General features: G+C 48.6%; 1 protein-coding gene across 1 annotated transcript in view; it reads left to right on the top strand.

The window, feature by feature from the left end:
• LOC134983099 (oocyte zinc finger protein XlCOF7.1-like) overlaps positions 1-13,895 on the top strand; it is a 205,837-nt gene that overhangs the window by 111,563 nt on the left and 80,379 nt on the right. Inside the window, exons 9-10 of the mRNA XM_063948802.1 lie at positions 5,485-6,728; positions 7,010-7,067. Coding sequence (XP_063804872.1) covers positions 5,485-6,728; positions 7,010-7,067 — 1,302 coding nt within the window. The remainder of the gene's footprint in view (positions 1-5,484; positions 6,729-7,009; positions 7,068-13,895) is intronic.

Genomic DNA, 13,895 nt, shown 5'->3' with positions numbered 1-13,895 from the left:
GCTTCTAAGCAGACTATTGCTCGTTGGATTTGTAGTACAATTCAGCTTGCACATTCTGTGGCGGGCCTGCCACAGCCAAAATCTGTAAAAGCCCATTCCACACGGAAAGTGGGCTCATCTTGGGCGGCCGCCCGAGGGGTCTCGGCTTTACAACTTTGCCGAGCAGCTACTTGGTCAGGGGCAAACACGTTTGCTAAATTCTACAAATTTGATACCCTGGCTGAGGAGGACCTGGAGTTCTCTCATTCGGTGCTGCAGAGTCATCCGCACTCTCCCGCCCGTTTGGGAGCTTTGGTATAATCCCCATGGTCCTTACGGAGTCCCCAGCATCCACTAGGACGTCAGAGAAAATAAAAATTTACTTACCGATAATTCTATTTCTCGTAGTCCGTAGTGGATGCTGGGCGCCCATCCCAAGTGCGGATTGTCTGCAATACTTGTACATAGTTATTGTTAACTAAATCGGGTTATTGTTGTAGTGAGCCATCTTTTCTAGAGGCTCCTCTGTTATCATACTGTTAACTGGGTTCAGATCACAAGTTATACGGTGTGATTGGTGTGGCTGGTATGAGTCTTACCCGGGATTCAAAATCCTTCCTTATTGTGTACGCTCGTCCGGGCACAGTATCCTAACTGAGGCTTGGAGGAGGGTCATAGGGGGAGGAGCCAGTGCACACCAGCTAGTCCTAAAGCTTTACTTTTGTGCCCAGTCTCCTGCGGAGCCGCTATTCCCCATGGTCCTTACGGAGTCCCCAGCATCCACTACGGACTACGAGAAATAGAATTATCGGTAAGTAAATTCTTATTTTCCACGAACATATTATTCGTGGTCTGCCCGTGTTACATCTGTCGGACGACTTGACAGCAGTGGCGTAAGTAAGCCGCTAAGGCGGAACAAGGAGCAAAGCGGAAATGGCAGAAGATGCAAAAGTTTGCCGCTGGGTGGAAAGACTAGTAAATGCTATATTAGTGGTCTTCGCTCCGGAGGTAAACGACGGAGAATTAGATTTCCTCTGCAGACGCAATCTCCTTCCGGGAGAAATACAGTCGTCATCGAGAAGTTTTCACAGATGTGACAAGTCTTTGAGGAGTACCTCAATTGGACATGCTGGCATTTCGCCTCAACGAGAGGCCTCAAGGATATTGTTCCAGGTCAAGGGACACTCAAGCTATGGCAGTGGACGCCCTCGTGAAACCTTGGGTGTTTTCAGTCGGTCTATGTGTTCCGTCCGTTTTCACCTTTTCTGAAGGGATAACCGTAAGACGAACAAAGGTTCAGGAGATCCTCGTTGTTCCGGTCTAGCTAAGGAGTGCTTGGTTTACAGGTTTTCATGATTACTCATGGAAGATTTCTGGCCGCTTCTTCTACATGAGGAACTGTTACAAAGATCCGGGAGTGTTTCAAGACTTACCGTGGCTGCGTTTGACGGCTTGGAGGTTGAATGCCATATCCTAGCCAGAAAGGGTATTCCCAGTGAAGTTGTTTCCACACTTCTTCAGGCTAGAAAAGAAGTAACGGCAAAGCCTTACCACCGTAGTCGGTGTAAAGATGTGTCTTGGTGTGAATCCAAGAAGGCTCCTACGGAAGATTTTCAGCTGGGTCGTTCTTCTCTATTCCTTGCAAGCAGTTGTGGATGCAGGCCTAAAGTTAGGCTCCATTTTAGTGCAGTTTTGGCCTTATAAATTTTCTTTTAAAAAAAATGTAAAAAAAAGAATTGGCCACCTTTCTGGAAGTTCGGACTTTCGTGAAAGCAGTACTGCACATCCAACCTCCGGTTGTGCCCCCATTGGCACCATGGGACCTTGACGTGGTGTTGCGTTTTCTTGTGTCACACTGTTTGGAACCTTTATGTAAGGTTGTGTTAAAAATTTCTCTCTGGAAGAGTGGTCTTGCTACTGGATTTGGCGTCCGCAAGGTGTGTGTTGGAAGTAGCGGCTTTGTCTCACAAGAGCTCCTGTTGGATCTTCCACGTGGATAGAGCGAAATTGAGAACTCGGATAATAGTTCTACAAAGAAGGTGGTTCTGTGTTTCGCAGAAACCAGCCTATTGTGATGCCTGTGGTTACTTAAGCTTTGGCTGATGCCTGTGGTTACTTAAGCTTTGGCTGATTCAAAGGCTCTCGATGTCGTCGGGGCTTTGAGTATTTTTGTCGCCTCGTTGGCTCAGGTTGGGGAAACAGAGGCTCTATTTGTCCGGTATGCTCCCAGCATGATGGGGGCACATGCGTCTATGCAGTCTGTTTTACACTGGATCTGTGATACGATTCGGTGTGCTCGCTCTACGGCTGGATTGCCGTGACCGTTGTTGGTGAAGACCCATTCTGCTAGGAAGATGGGCTCTTCTTGGGCGGATGCCCGAGGAGTCTCGGCGGTTCAACTTTGCCGAGCGGCTACTTGGTCGGGTTCAAACTCTTTTGCTAAACTATACGAATTTGATACCCTGGCTGCTGAGGACCTCATGGTTGCTCAATCGGTGCTGCAGAGTCGTCTGCACTCTCCCGCCCGGTCTGCAGCTTTGGTATAAACCCCATGGTCCTTACGGAGTCCCCAGCATCCTCTAGGACGTATGAGAAAATAGGATTTTAATACCTACCGGTAAATCCTTTTCTCTTAGTCCGTAGAGGATGCTGGGCGCCCGTCCCAGTGCGTACTTTGTCTGCAGTTCTTGATTATGGTTACACTCTGGTGGTGTTTCTTTCTGTCAGGCTGTTGCTGACGTGGTGCTTACCATGGCAGGCGGTGTTTTTATTATTGGTTGTGTTGACACACTGGTTGTGTTGCATATTCTCTGAGCATGTGGCTGTGTATTTTTCATGCCGTTGGCAGGTATTCTATTGAATGCCACATTCTGCGGTATGTTCGTGGTGTGAGCTGGTATGGCACTCACTGTGTTTAAATAATAAATTCTTTCCTCGAAATGTCCGTCTCCCTGGGCACAGTTTCTAACTGAGGTCTGGAGGAGGGGCATAGAGGGAGGAGCCAGTTCACACCCATTTAAAGTCTTATAGTGTGCCCATGTCTCCTGCGGATCCCGTCTATACCCCATGGTCCTTACGGAGTCCCCAGCATCCTCTACGGACTAAGAGAAAAGGATTTACCGGTAGATATTAAAATCCTATTTTTTCTGTCTAGTTTGATTTTAACTTATCATAAAATGTAACTTAAGTCACACAGCAATGTTACATCCTAGGGGTATATTTACAAAGATTCGTGTTTTTGCCGTTTTTAAGGGTGTTTGAACTCGAATGGTGTCGGGTGCATTTTACTGCAACTTTTTGAATCCTGATACGATCATTCACTAAGCTGCCGATTTTTCCAAATTCGTATTTTCCGATGTCGATGTGATTCGTAATGTCAGGCAGTGTTTTACGGGAGTGATGAGTAAAACACTGCCTGACAAAACACAAGGAATCCCGGCCGGATCTGTGAGATCCGTGCAGGGCTTCATTGTGCACCTTTAAAAAAAAAAAGGAAAGTGTTAAAAATCAAGAAAAAAATTGCGTGGGGTCCCCCCTCCTAAGCACAACCAGCCTCGGGCTTTTTGAGCCGGTCCTGGTTGCAAAAATAGGGGGAGGGGGAATTGACAGGGGTTCTCCCATATTTTAACAACCAGCACCGGGCTCTGCGCCTGGTCCTGGTGCCAAAAATACGGGGGACAAAAAGCATAGGGGTCCCCCGTATTTTCGGAACCAGCACCGGGCTCCACTAGTCAGAGAGATAATGCCACAGCCGGGGGACACTTTTATATAGGTCCCTGCGGCCCTGGCATTAAATCACTAACTAGTCACCCCTGGCCGGGGTACCCTGGAGGAGTGGGGACCCCTTAAATCAAGGGTTCCCCCCCTCCAGCCACCCAAGGGCCAGAGGTGAAGCCCGAGGCTGTCCCCCCCCCATCCAAGGGCTGCGGATGGGGGGCTGATAGCCATGTGTAAAAATAAGAATATTGTTTTTTGTAGCAGTACTACAAGTCCCAGCAAGCCTCCCCGCAAGCTGGTACTTGGGAGAACCACTAGTACCAGCATGCGGTCGAAAAAACGGGCCCGCTGGTACCTGTAGTACTACTACAAAAAAAATACCCAAATAAAAACAGAACTCACACACCTTGAAAGTAAAACTTTATTACATACATGCACACCTACATTCACACATACTTACCTATGTTCACACGAGGGTCGGTCCACTGCTCCAAGTAGAATCCATGGGGTACCTGAAAATAAAATTATACTCACAAAAATCCAGTGTAGATCGGTCCTCTTCTGAGCTTGTAATCCACGTACTTGGCAAAAAAACAAACCGAAAATCCCGAACCACGAACTGAAAGGGGTCCCATGTTTACACATGGGACCCCTTCCCCCGACTGCCGGGACCCCCGTGACTCCTGTCACAGAGAGTCCCTTCAGCCAATCAGGGAGCGCCACGTTGTGGCACTCTCCTGATTGCCTGTGCGCTCCTGAGCTGTCAGTCAGGCTGCGCATGGCAGAGATACAATGTAGCGCATAGGCGTTACATTGTATCCAATGGTGGGAACTTTGCGGTCAGCGGTTGACCGCGATGGGGGGGACAGCCTCGGGCTTCACCCCTGGCCCTTGGGTGGCTGGAGGGGGGGACCCTTGATTTAAGGGGTCCCCACTCCTCCAGGGTACCCCGGCCAGGGGTGACTAGTTAGTGATTTAATGCCAGGGCCGCAGGGACCTATATAAAAGTGTCCCCCGGCTGTGGCATTATCTCTCTGACTAGTGGAGCCCGGTGCTGGTTCCAAAAATACGGGGGACCCCTACGCTTTTTGTCCCCCGTATTTTTGGCACCAGGACCAGGCGCAGAGCCCGGTGCTGGTTGATCAAATATGGGGGAACCCCTGTAATTCCCCCCCCCCCCCCCATATTTTTTCAACCAGGACCGGCTCAAAGAGCCCGAGGCTGGTTATGCTTAGGAGGGGGGACCCCACGCAATTTTTTCCCCAAGTTTTTACATTAAACAGACTTTTTCCCATAGATAACCATGCACAGATCTCACTGATCCGTGCATGGTTATTCAAACTCGACTGGAAAAAGCAGGTCTATTTTTTTGCTGCTTTTTTTAACGATTCGCAAAAAAATACACCCGCACTTGAGCACTCAGAGACTAACACCCAAATACGAATGAATAGTGAATACCCGCATTTGACCGATGGTCTATTCATTCGTATTTCTGAACTTAGCCTTGAAAACCATTACGAATAGCCCAAACACTGCCGAGATTTGAGTTTAGTGAATTCCCGTGTTGGGACTTAGAAAAAAAAACACAAATCGGACAAACTCGATTTTTTAGTAAATATTGGCCCTAGTGTTTAATCTATGAATTCTTCATTCACAAAGTGAAACATGAAAATGTTGAAGTCACTTGACTATGGAATTGGGGCACAGCAATGCACGTCTTATCATAGTAACACAGTATGATCTAGTTCTGCAGGGATGCTAATTTCCATATATTTATTTTGTTCCCAGCAGATGGACACAACAGCAGGAGTAACTTGGGGAGACATCTCATAGTATCTCCAGAAATAGACAATAACAACTTCTCACAGGATGCTACAGGAGCAAACCCCATTACCCCAAGTTTACATCCAGCATTTCATGGTGCACATATATCATCTGATCCTTCAAATCATGAAGATTGTGCCCCTGATAATTCCAGTATTGTTACACACAGTTTAGATCATACAGATGATAATCCATTTTCATGTTCTGAATGTGGGAAATGTTTTACAAAGCAGTTAAGTCTTTCTATACATCAGAAGAGAGTTCACAAATCTGAGAGGCCATTTCCGTGTTCTGAGTGTGGGAAATGTTTTAAACTGAAAGGGGATCTTAATAGACATAAAAAAATCCACACAGGTGTGAAGCCATTTTCATGTTCTGAGTGTGGGAAATGTTTTATACATCAGTCAGCACTTGATTCACATCAGCGAACTCACACAGGTGAGAAGCCATTTTCATGTTCTGAATGCGAAAAATGTTTTGCTTGTCAAGGAACACTTGATGGACATCGGAGATCTCACACAGGTGAAAGACCATTTTGGTGTTCTGAGTGTGGAAGAGGCTTTATGAAGAAAGGAGATCTTAATAGACATCAGAGATCTCACACAGGTGAGAGACCATTTCAGTGTTCTGAATGTGGGAAATGTTTTGCACTGAAAGGAGTTCTTGATAAACATAAGAGAGTTCACACAGGGGAGAGGCCATTTTCATGTGCTGAATGTGGAAAATGTTTTATGAGTTCAGCAAACCTAATTAAGCATCAGAGAGTTCACACAGGAGAAAATCCATTTCCATGTTGTGAGTGTGGGAGATGCTTTAGTGTGAAATCAGAGCTTGTTAATCACCAGAGAGTACACACAGGTGAGAAGCCATTTACATGTTCTGAATGTGGGAAATGTTTTACACGTCAGGGAATACTTGCTGCACATAAGAGAACCCACACAGGTGAGAAGCCATATTCATGTTTTGAATGTGGGAAATGTTTTGCACAGCAGGGAACGTTGGATGACCATCGGAACACTCACACGGGTGAAAAGCCATTTCCTTGTTCTGAATGTGGGAAATGTTTTACACGGAAAAAAAACCTTTATAGACACATGGCAGTTCATACAGATGATAGTCCATGTTCATGCTCTGAATGTGGAAAGTGTTTCAAATCTAAATCAGATCTTTTGTTTCATCAGAGACTTCACACAGAAGAAAAACAATGTGTTTGAGCTCCTAGAAAAATAGAAATTGCAGCAGTATTTGCAGTACTATAATTTTATAATAAAAAAATTCAAAACAAGCACAAATATGTTAGAAGTGTGATCATGTATGCTTTGAAGGTATCACACCATCTGAGTATTTTTCTCTAAACATCAACAAATTATTTGGCATAGCTCCAACCTTTATGAACTGTGAACTTATCATTCAGTGCCCAGTGCACCACTTTTTTTATTACATACCTGCATAGACTGTCCAGTCATTAATTCTTCATGATTTATTTCAGCATTTTGTTGGTACATATGTCTTAGATAAGGAGATTTATGGTAGACTCTTTCTGCAAGGTACACTGGATTCCACAGGGAATACATTGGCTTGTAGAGTTGGATCTTGATCCGAGGCACCAACAGGTTAAAACTTTGACTTTTCCCAGGATGCACTGCACCGCCTCCTCTATAACCCCGCCTCCAGGCACTGGAGCTCTGTTTCGTTAACCAGTCCAATGCAGTAGCAGGTAAATGAGACGGTAGATGTTACAAACATTGAACCACATTTTCACGACAGGAGAAGGGACCAGTTGCTAATGCCCTACAAATCCAAAGAAGCTAAGGGCGTCAGGATGGGCACCCTGTGGAATCCAGTGTACCTCGCAGAACGAGATTTAACTGTGGTAAGTCTACCATAAATCTCCTTTCTCTGACGTCCTAGTGGATGCTGGGAACTCCGTAAGGACCATGGGGAATAGACGGGCTCCGCAGGAGACTGGGCACTCTAAAAGAAAGATTAGGTACTATCTGGTGTGCACTGGCTCCTCCCTCTAAGCCCCTCCTCCAGACCTCAGTTAGAATCTGTGCCCGGCCAGAGCTGGATGCACCTAGTGGGCTCTCCTGAGCTTACTAGAAAAGAAAGTATTTATTAGGTTTTTTATTTTCAGTGAGCTTCTGCTGGCAACAGACTTACAGCTACGTGGGACTAAGGGGAGAGAAGCAAACCTACCTGCTTGCAGCTAGCTTGTGCTTCTTAGGCTACTGGACACCATTCGCTCCAGATTCGAACACAGGTACCTGTCCTCGATCGTCCGGGGCCGCGCCGATGTCCCCCTTGCAGAGCCAGAAGAACTGCAGAGCCAGAAGAGCAGGAGCTGGAAGACGACGAAATCGGCGGCTGAAGACTCCTGTCTTCATTAAGGTAGCGCACAGCACCGCAGCTGTGCGCCATTGCTCCCAGCACACTTACACACTCCGGTCACTGTAGGGTGCAGGGCGCTGGGGGGGGCGCCCTGGGCTGCAATTGAGGTACCTTTGGCACATAAACATACATATATGCAGTCTAGCACTGTATATATGTAAAAAACCCCGCCATTATTTTACACTAAAAGCGGGACAGAAGCCCTCCACTGAGGGGGCGGGGCCTTCTTCCTCAGCACACCAGCGCCATTTTCCCTTCACAGCTCCGCTGGAAGCACGCTCCCCAGGCTCTCCCCTGCAGTATCCAGGTACAAGACGGGTTAAAAAGAGAGGGGGGGGGGCACATAAATTTAGGCGCAAATCAATACAAACAAGCAGCTATTGGGAAAATCACTTATTAGCAGTGTAAATTCCTGTGTTATATAGCGCTGTGGTGTGTGCTGGCATACTCTCTCTCTATCTCCCCAAAGGACTTTGTGGGGTCCTGTCCTCAGTCTGAGCATTCCCTGTGTGTGTGCGGTGTTTCGGTACGGCTGTGTCGACATGTTTGATGAGGAAGGTTACGTGGAGGCGGAGCAAGGGCAGATAAGTGTGGTATCGCCCCCGTCGGGGCCGACACCTGATTGGATGGATATGTGGAAGGTCTTAAATGACAATGTAAACTCCTTGCATAAAAGGTTTGATGACGCTGCAGCATTGGGACAGCCGGGGTCTCAGCCCGCGCCTGCCCAGGCGACTCAGAAACCGTCAGGGGCTCATAAACGCCCTCTACCTCAGATGGTTGACACAGATGCCGACACGGAGTCCGACTCCAGTGTCGACGATGATGAGGCACATTTACAGTCTAAAATGACCAAGGCCATCCGATACATGATTATTGCAATGAAAGATGTATTACACATTTCTGAGAGTAACCCTGTTAATACCAAGAGGGTTTATATGTTTGGGGAGAAAAAGCAGCCAGTGACTTTTCCCCCATCTGATGAATTAAATGAATTGTGTGAAGAAGCGTGGAGTTCCCCTGATAAGAAATTTGTGATTTCTAAGAGGTTACTGATGGCGTACCCTTTCCCGCCAACGGACAGGTTACGTTGGGAAACATCCCCTAGGGTGGACAAGGCGCTGACACGCTTATCTAAAAAGGTGGCCCTGCCGTCTCAGGATACGGCCGCCCTAAAGGAGCCTGCGGATAGAAAGCAGGAAGCTATCCTGAAGTCAGTGTATACACACTCTGGTACTCTACTGAGACCTGCTATTGCTTCAGCCTGGATGTGTAGTGCTGTAGCTGCGTGGACAGATACTCTGTTAGACGACATAGATTCCCTCGACAGAGATACTGTTTTGCTAACCCTGGGCCATATCAAAGACGTCGTCTTATATATGCGAGATGCTCAGAGGGACATTTGCCTGCTGGGCTCTAGAATTAATGCTATGTCCATTTCTGCCAGGAGGGTCTTATGGACTCGGCAATGGACAGGAGATGCTGATTCTAAAAAACACATGGAGGTTTTGCCTTATAAGGGTGAGGAATTGTTTGGGGACGGTCTGTCGGACCTCGTGTCTACAGCGACAGCTGGAAAGTCCACTTTCTTGCCTCAGGTTTCCTCACAGCCTAAGAAAGCATCGTATTATCAAATGCAGTCCTTTCGTTCCCAAAAAGGCAAGAGGGTCAGGGGTGCATCCTTTCTTGCCAGAGGCAGGGGTAGAGGTAAGAAGCTGCACCATGCAGCAAGTTCCCAGGAACAAAAGTCCTCCCCTGCTTCCACTAAGTCCACCGCATGACGTTGGGGCTCCACAGGCGGAGCCAGGTGCGGTGGGGGCACGTCTCCGAAACTTCAGCAGCCAGTGGGTTCGCTCACAGGTGGATCTCTGGGCTATACAAATTGTATCTCAGGGATACAAGCTGGAATTCGAAGCGACTCCCCCCCCCCCCCCCCCCCCCGCCGTTACCTCAAATCAGCCTTGCCAGCTTCCCCCATGGAAAGGGAGGTAGTGCTGGCGGCAATTCACAAGCTGTACCTCCAGCAAGTGATTATCAGGGTCCCCCTCCTTCAACAGGGAAGGGGTTACTATTCCACAATGTTTGTGGTACCGAAACCGGACGGTTCGGTGAGACCCATTCTGAATTTAATATCCTTGAACACTTATATAAAGAAATTCAAGTTCAAAATGGAATCGCTCAGAGCGGTTATTGCAAGCCTGGAAGAGGGGGATTTTATGGTGTCGCTGGACATCAAAGATGCTTACTTGCATGTCCCCATTTACACACCTCACCAGGAGTACCTCAGATCTGTGGTACAGGACTGTCATTACCAATTCCGGACGTTGCCATTTGGCCTGTCCACGGCACCGAGAATATTTACCAAGGTAATGGCTGAAATGATGATACTCCTTCGGCAGAAGCGAGTTATAATTATCCCGTACTTGGACGATCTCCTCATAAAGGCGAGGTCCAGGGAGCAGTTGTTGATCAGCGTAACACTCTCTCAGGAAGTGTTACTACGGCACGGCTGGATTCTGAATGTTCCAAAGTCGCAGCTGATTCCTACGACGCGTCTGCTTTTCCTGGGCATGATTCTGGACACAGAACAGAAGAAGGTGTTTCTCCCGGTGGAGAAGGCCCAGGAATTAGCATCACTGGTCAGGGACCTCCTGAAACCAAAACAGGTATCTGTGCATCACTGCACGCGAGTCCTGGGAAAGATGGTGGCTTCATACGAAGCCATTCCCTTCGGCAGATTCCATGCGATGATCTTTCAGTGGGATCTGTTGGACAAGTGGTCCAGATCGCATCTTCAGATGCATCGACTGATCACCCTGTCCCCCAGGGCCAGGGTGTCTCTTCTGTGGTGGCTGCAGAGTGCTCACCTTCTCGAGGGCTGCAGGTTCGGCATACAGGACTGGGTCCTGGTAACCACGGATGCAAGCCGCCGAGGGTGGGGGGCAGTCACTCAGGGAAGAAACTTCCAAGGGCTGTGGTCAAGTCTGGAGACTTCTCTACACATAAATATACTGGAATTAAGGGCCATTTACAACGCCCTGAGTCAAGCAGAGCCCCTGCTTCGAAACCGGCCAGTGCTGATTCAGTCAGACAACATCACGGCGGTCGCCCATGTAAACCAACAGGGCGGCACAAGAAGCAGGATGGCAATGGCGGAAGCCACAAAGATTCTTCGATGGGCGGAGAATCACGTGAAAGCACTGTCAGCAGTGTTCATTCCGGGAGTGGACAACTGGGAAGCAGACTTCCTCAGCAGACACGACCTCCACCCGGGAGAGTGGGGACTTCATCAGGAAGTCTTCCAACTGATTGCAAACCGATGGGAACTGCCACAGGTGGACATGATGGCGTCCCGCCTCAACAAAAAGCTAAAAAGATATTGCGCCAGGTCAAGGGACCCTCAGGCGATAGCTGTGGACGCCCTAGTGACACCGTGGGTGTTCCAGTCGGTATATGTGTTTCCTCCTCTTCCTCTCATACCAAAAGTACTGAGAATAGTAAGAAAGAGAGGAATAAGAACAATACTCATTGTTCCGGACTGGCCAAGAAGGACTTGGTACCCGGAACTGCAAGAAATGCGCACAGAGGACCCATGGCCTCTGCCTCTCAGACAGGACTTGCTGCAACAAGGGCCCTGTCTGTTCCAAGACTTACCGCGGCTGCATTTGACGGCATGGCGGTTGAACGCCGGATCCTAGCGGAAAAAGGCATTCCAGATGAAGTTATTCCTACGCTGATAAAAGCTAGGAAAGACCTGGGATCTTAACGTTGTGTTGGATTTCCTGAAATCCCACTGGTTTGAGCCACTTAAGACCGTGGAACTAAAGTATCTCACGTGGAAAGTGGTCATGCTGTTGGCCTTAGCATCGGCTAGGCGTGGGTCGGAGTTGGCGGCTTTGTCATGTAAAAGCCCATATCTGATCTTCCATATGGACAGGGCAGAATTGAGGACTCGTCCCCAATTTCTCCCAAAGGTGGTGTCATCGTTTCATTTGAACCAACCTATTGTGGTGCCTGCGGCTACTCGGGACTTGGAGGACTCCAAGTTGCTGGACGTAGTCAGGGCTTTGAAAATATATGTTTCCAGAACGGCTGGAGTCAGGAAGACTATCTCGCTGTTTATCTTGCATGCACCCAACAAGCTGGGTGCTCCTGCTTCAAAGCAGACTATTGCTCGCTGGATCTGTAGCACAATTCAGCAGGCTCATTCTGCGGCTGGATTGCCGCATCCAAAATCTGTAAAAACCCATTCCACAAGGAAGGTGGGTTCTTCTTGGGCGGCTGCCCGAGGGGTATCGGCATTACAGCTTTGCCGAGCTGCTACTTGGTCGGGTTCAAACACATTTGCAAAGTTCTACAAGTTTGATACCCTGGCTGAGGAGGACCTTGTGTTTGCTCATTCGGTGCTGCAGAGTCATCCGCACTCTCCCGCCCATTTGGGAGCTTTGGTATAATCCCCATGGTCCTTACGGAGTTCCCAGCATCCACTAGGACGTCAGAGAAAATAAGAATTTACTCACCAGTAATTCTATTTCTCGTAGTCCGTAGTGGATGCTGGGCGCCCGTCCCAAGTGCGGACTCTCTGCAATACGTGTATATAGTTATTGCTTAACTAAGGGTTATTGTTATGAGCCATCCGTTGAGTGAGGCTCAGTTGTTGTTCATACTGTTAACTGGGTAAGGTTATCACAAGTTGTACGGTGTGATTGGTGTGGCTGGTATGAGTCTTACCCTGGATTCAAAATTTCCTTTCCTTGTAATGTCAGCTTTTCCGGGCACAGTTTCCCTAACTGAGGTCTGGAGGAGGGGCATAGAGGGAGGAGCCAGTGCACACCAGATAGTACCTAATCTTTCTTTTAGAGTGCCCAGTCTCCTGCGGAGCCCGTCTATTCACCATGGTCCTTACGGAGTTCCCAGCATCCACTACGGACTACGAGAAATAGAATTACCGGTGAGTAAATTCTTATTTTTCTCTTTCATCCACTAGGGGACACTGGAACAGCTTATACAGTAGGGGTGTGAAGCTTGCAACCGGAGGTGTGGCACAATCTAAAAATTAAACATTGTCTGCACAGCCGGCTCCTCCCACTTCACGCCCCCCTTCCCTCAATTTGAAAAATTGTGCTGGAGGTACAGCACGTGGGAGCTACTGCTCCTAGGAAAAGTTATGAGAGACAACAGAATTGTTAGTGCGGCGTCCACCTAAAAAAAGGGGGACAAAGCCTAAGGTGTCTGAGAGACAATGATCCCTTCTGAAGGGAACTGCATCTCTCTACAGGAGTTCCTAACCAGCCAGCAAAACAGTGAGTACTGGTTGTAGGGATATGTGACCAGGAAGGCTGTACCACATGAAGGGCACAGCGGTAACAACATAGCAAGACTAATAGGTCTTAGTAAGTACTCCCCTGCTCTGAGCACGGTGAGGTCAGACGCGGCACGATAAGGGTGGTGGGCAGGATACTCCTCCCTCTACTGATCAAAGTACTTATGCCGATCGCAGAGAGCTACAGGTGGGACTCCATAGAGAGGTGCGCGGCGGTCAGCGTCCCCAGCGTGTAACACAGTTGGGGCTGTTAGGAGACCAGGAGTCCCAGCGTGCGCCAGCCGGAGGAAGCGATCAGCCTAGAAGGTCCGTGCCATTACAGCCGCAGCCGTGCCTCGCTCTCCCCCCTCCCTCCGGCTCTCACAGCGGGAGACGCGTATCGCCGCAGATCAGACCTGACAGAGATCGGTGAGGAGCTACTCGGGTCAGGAGGGGACGCGCTGCGGGCACAATGATCAGCGCTGCTGCGGCTATCAAGTGAGAGGTACACTCTTTAAGCGGGTGACTGGGCTTAGGCCGACAGCTGAGCTATAAAAACACAGCAGCCGGGGGGTTTAGGTATAGGGCAATGAGGTTGCCCCAATCGCTGGCCAGCATGTCAGAGCTCACAGCAGGTGTCAGAGCTCACAGCAGGGCTCCATGTAGAGACGGTTTCTAGTGT

The sequence above is a fragment of the Pseudophryne corroboree genome (assembly GCF_028390025.1).
Source record: "Pseudophryne corroboree isolate aPseCor3 chromosome 3 unlocalized genomic scaffold, aPseCor3.hap2 SUPER_3_unloc_1, whole genome shotgun sequence".
Classification (NCBI taxonomy): Eukaryota; Metazoa; Chordata; class Amphibia; order Anura; family Myobatrachidae; genus Pseudophryne; species Pseudophryne corroboree.
This window is presented reverse-complemented; position numbering and strand designations above follow the sequence as displayed.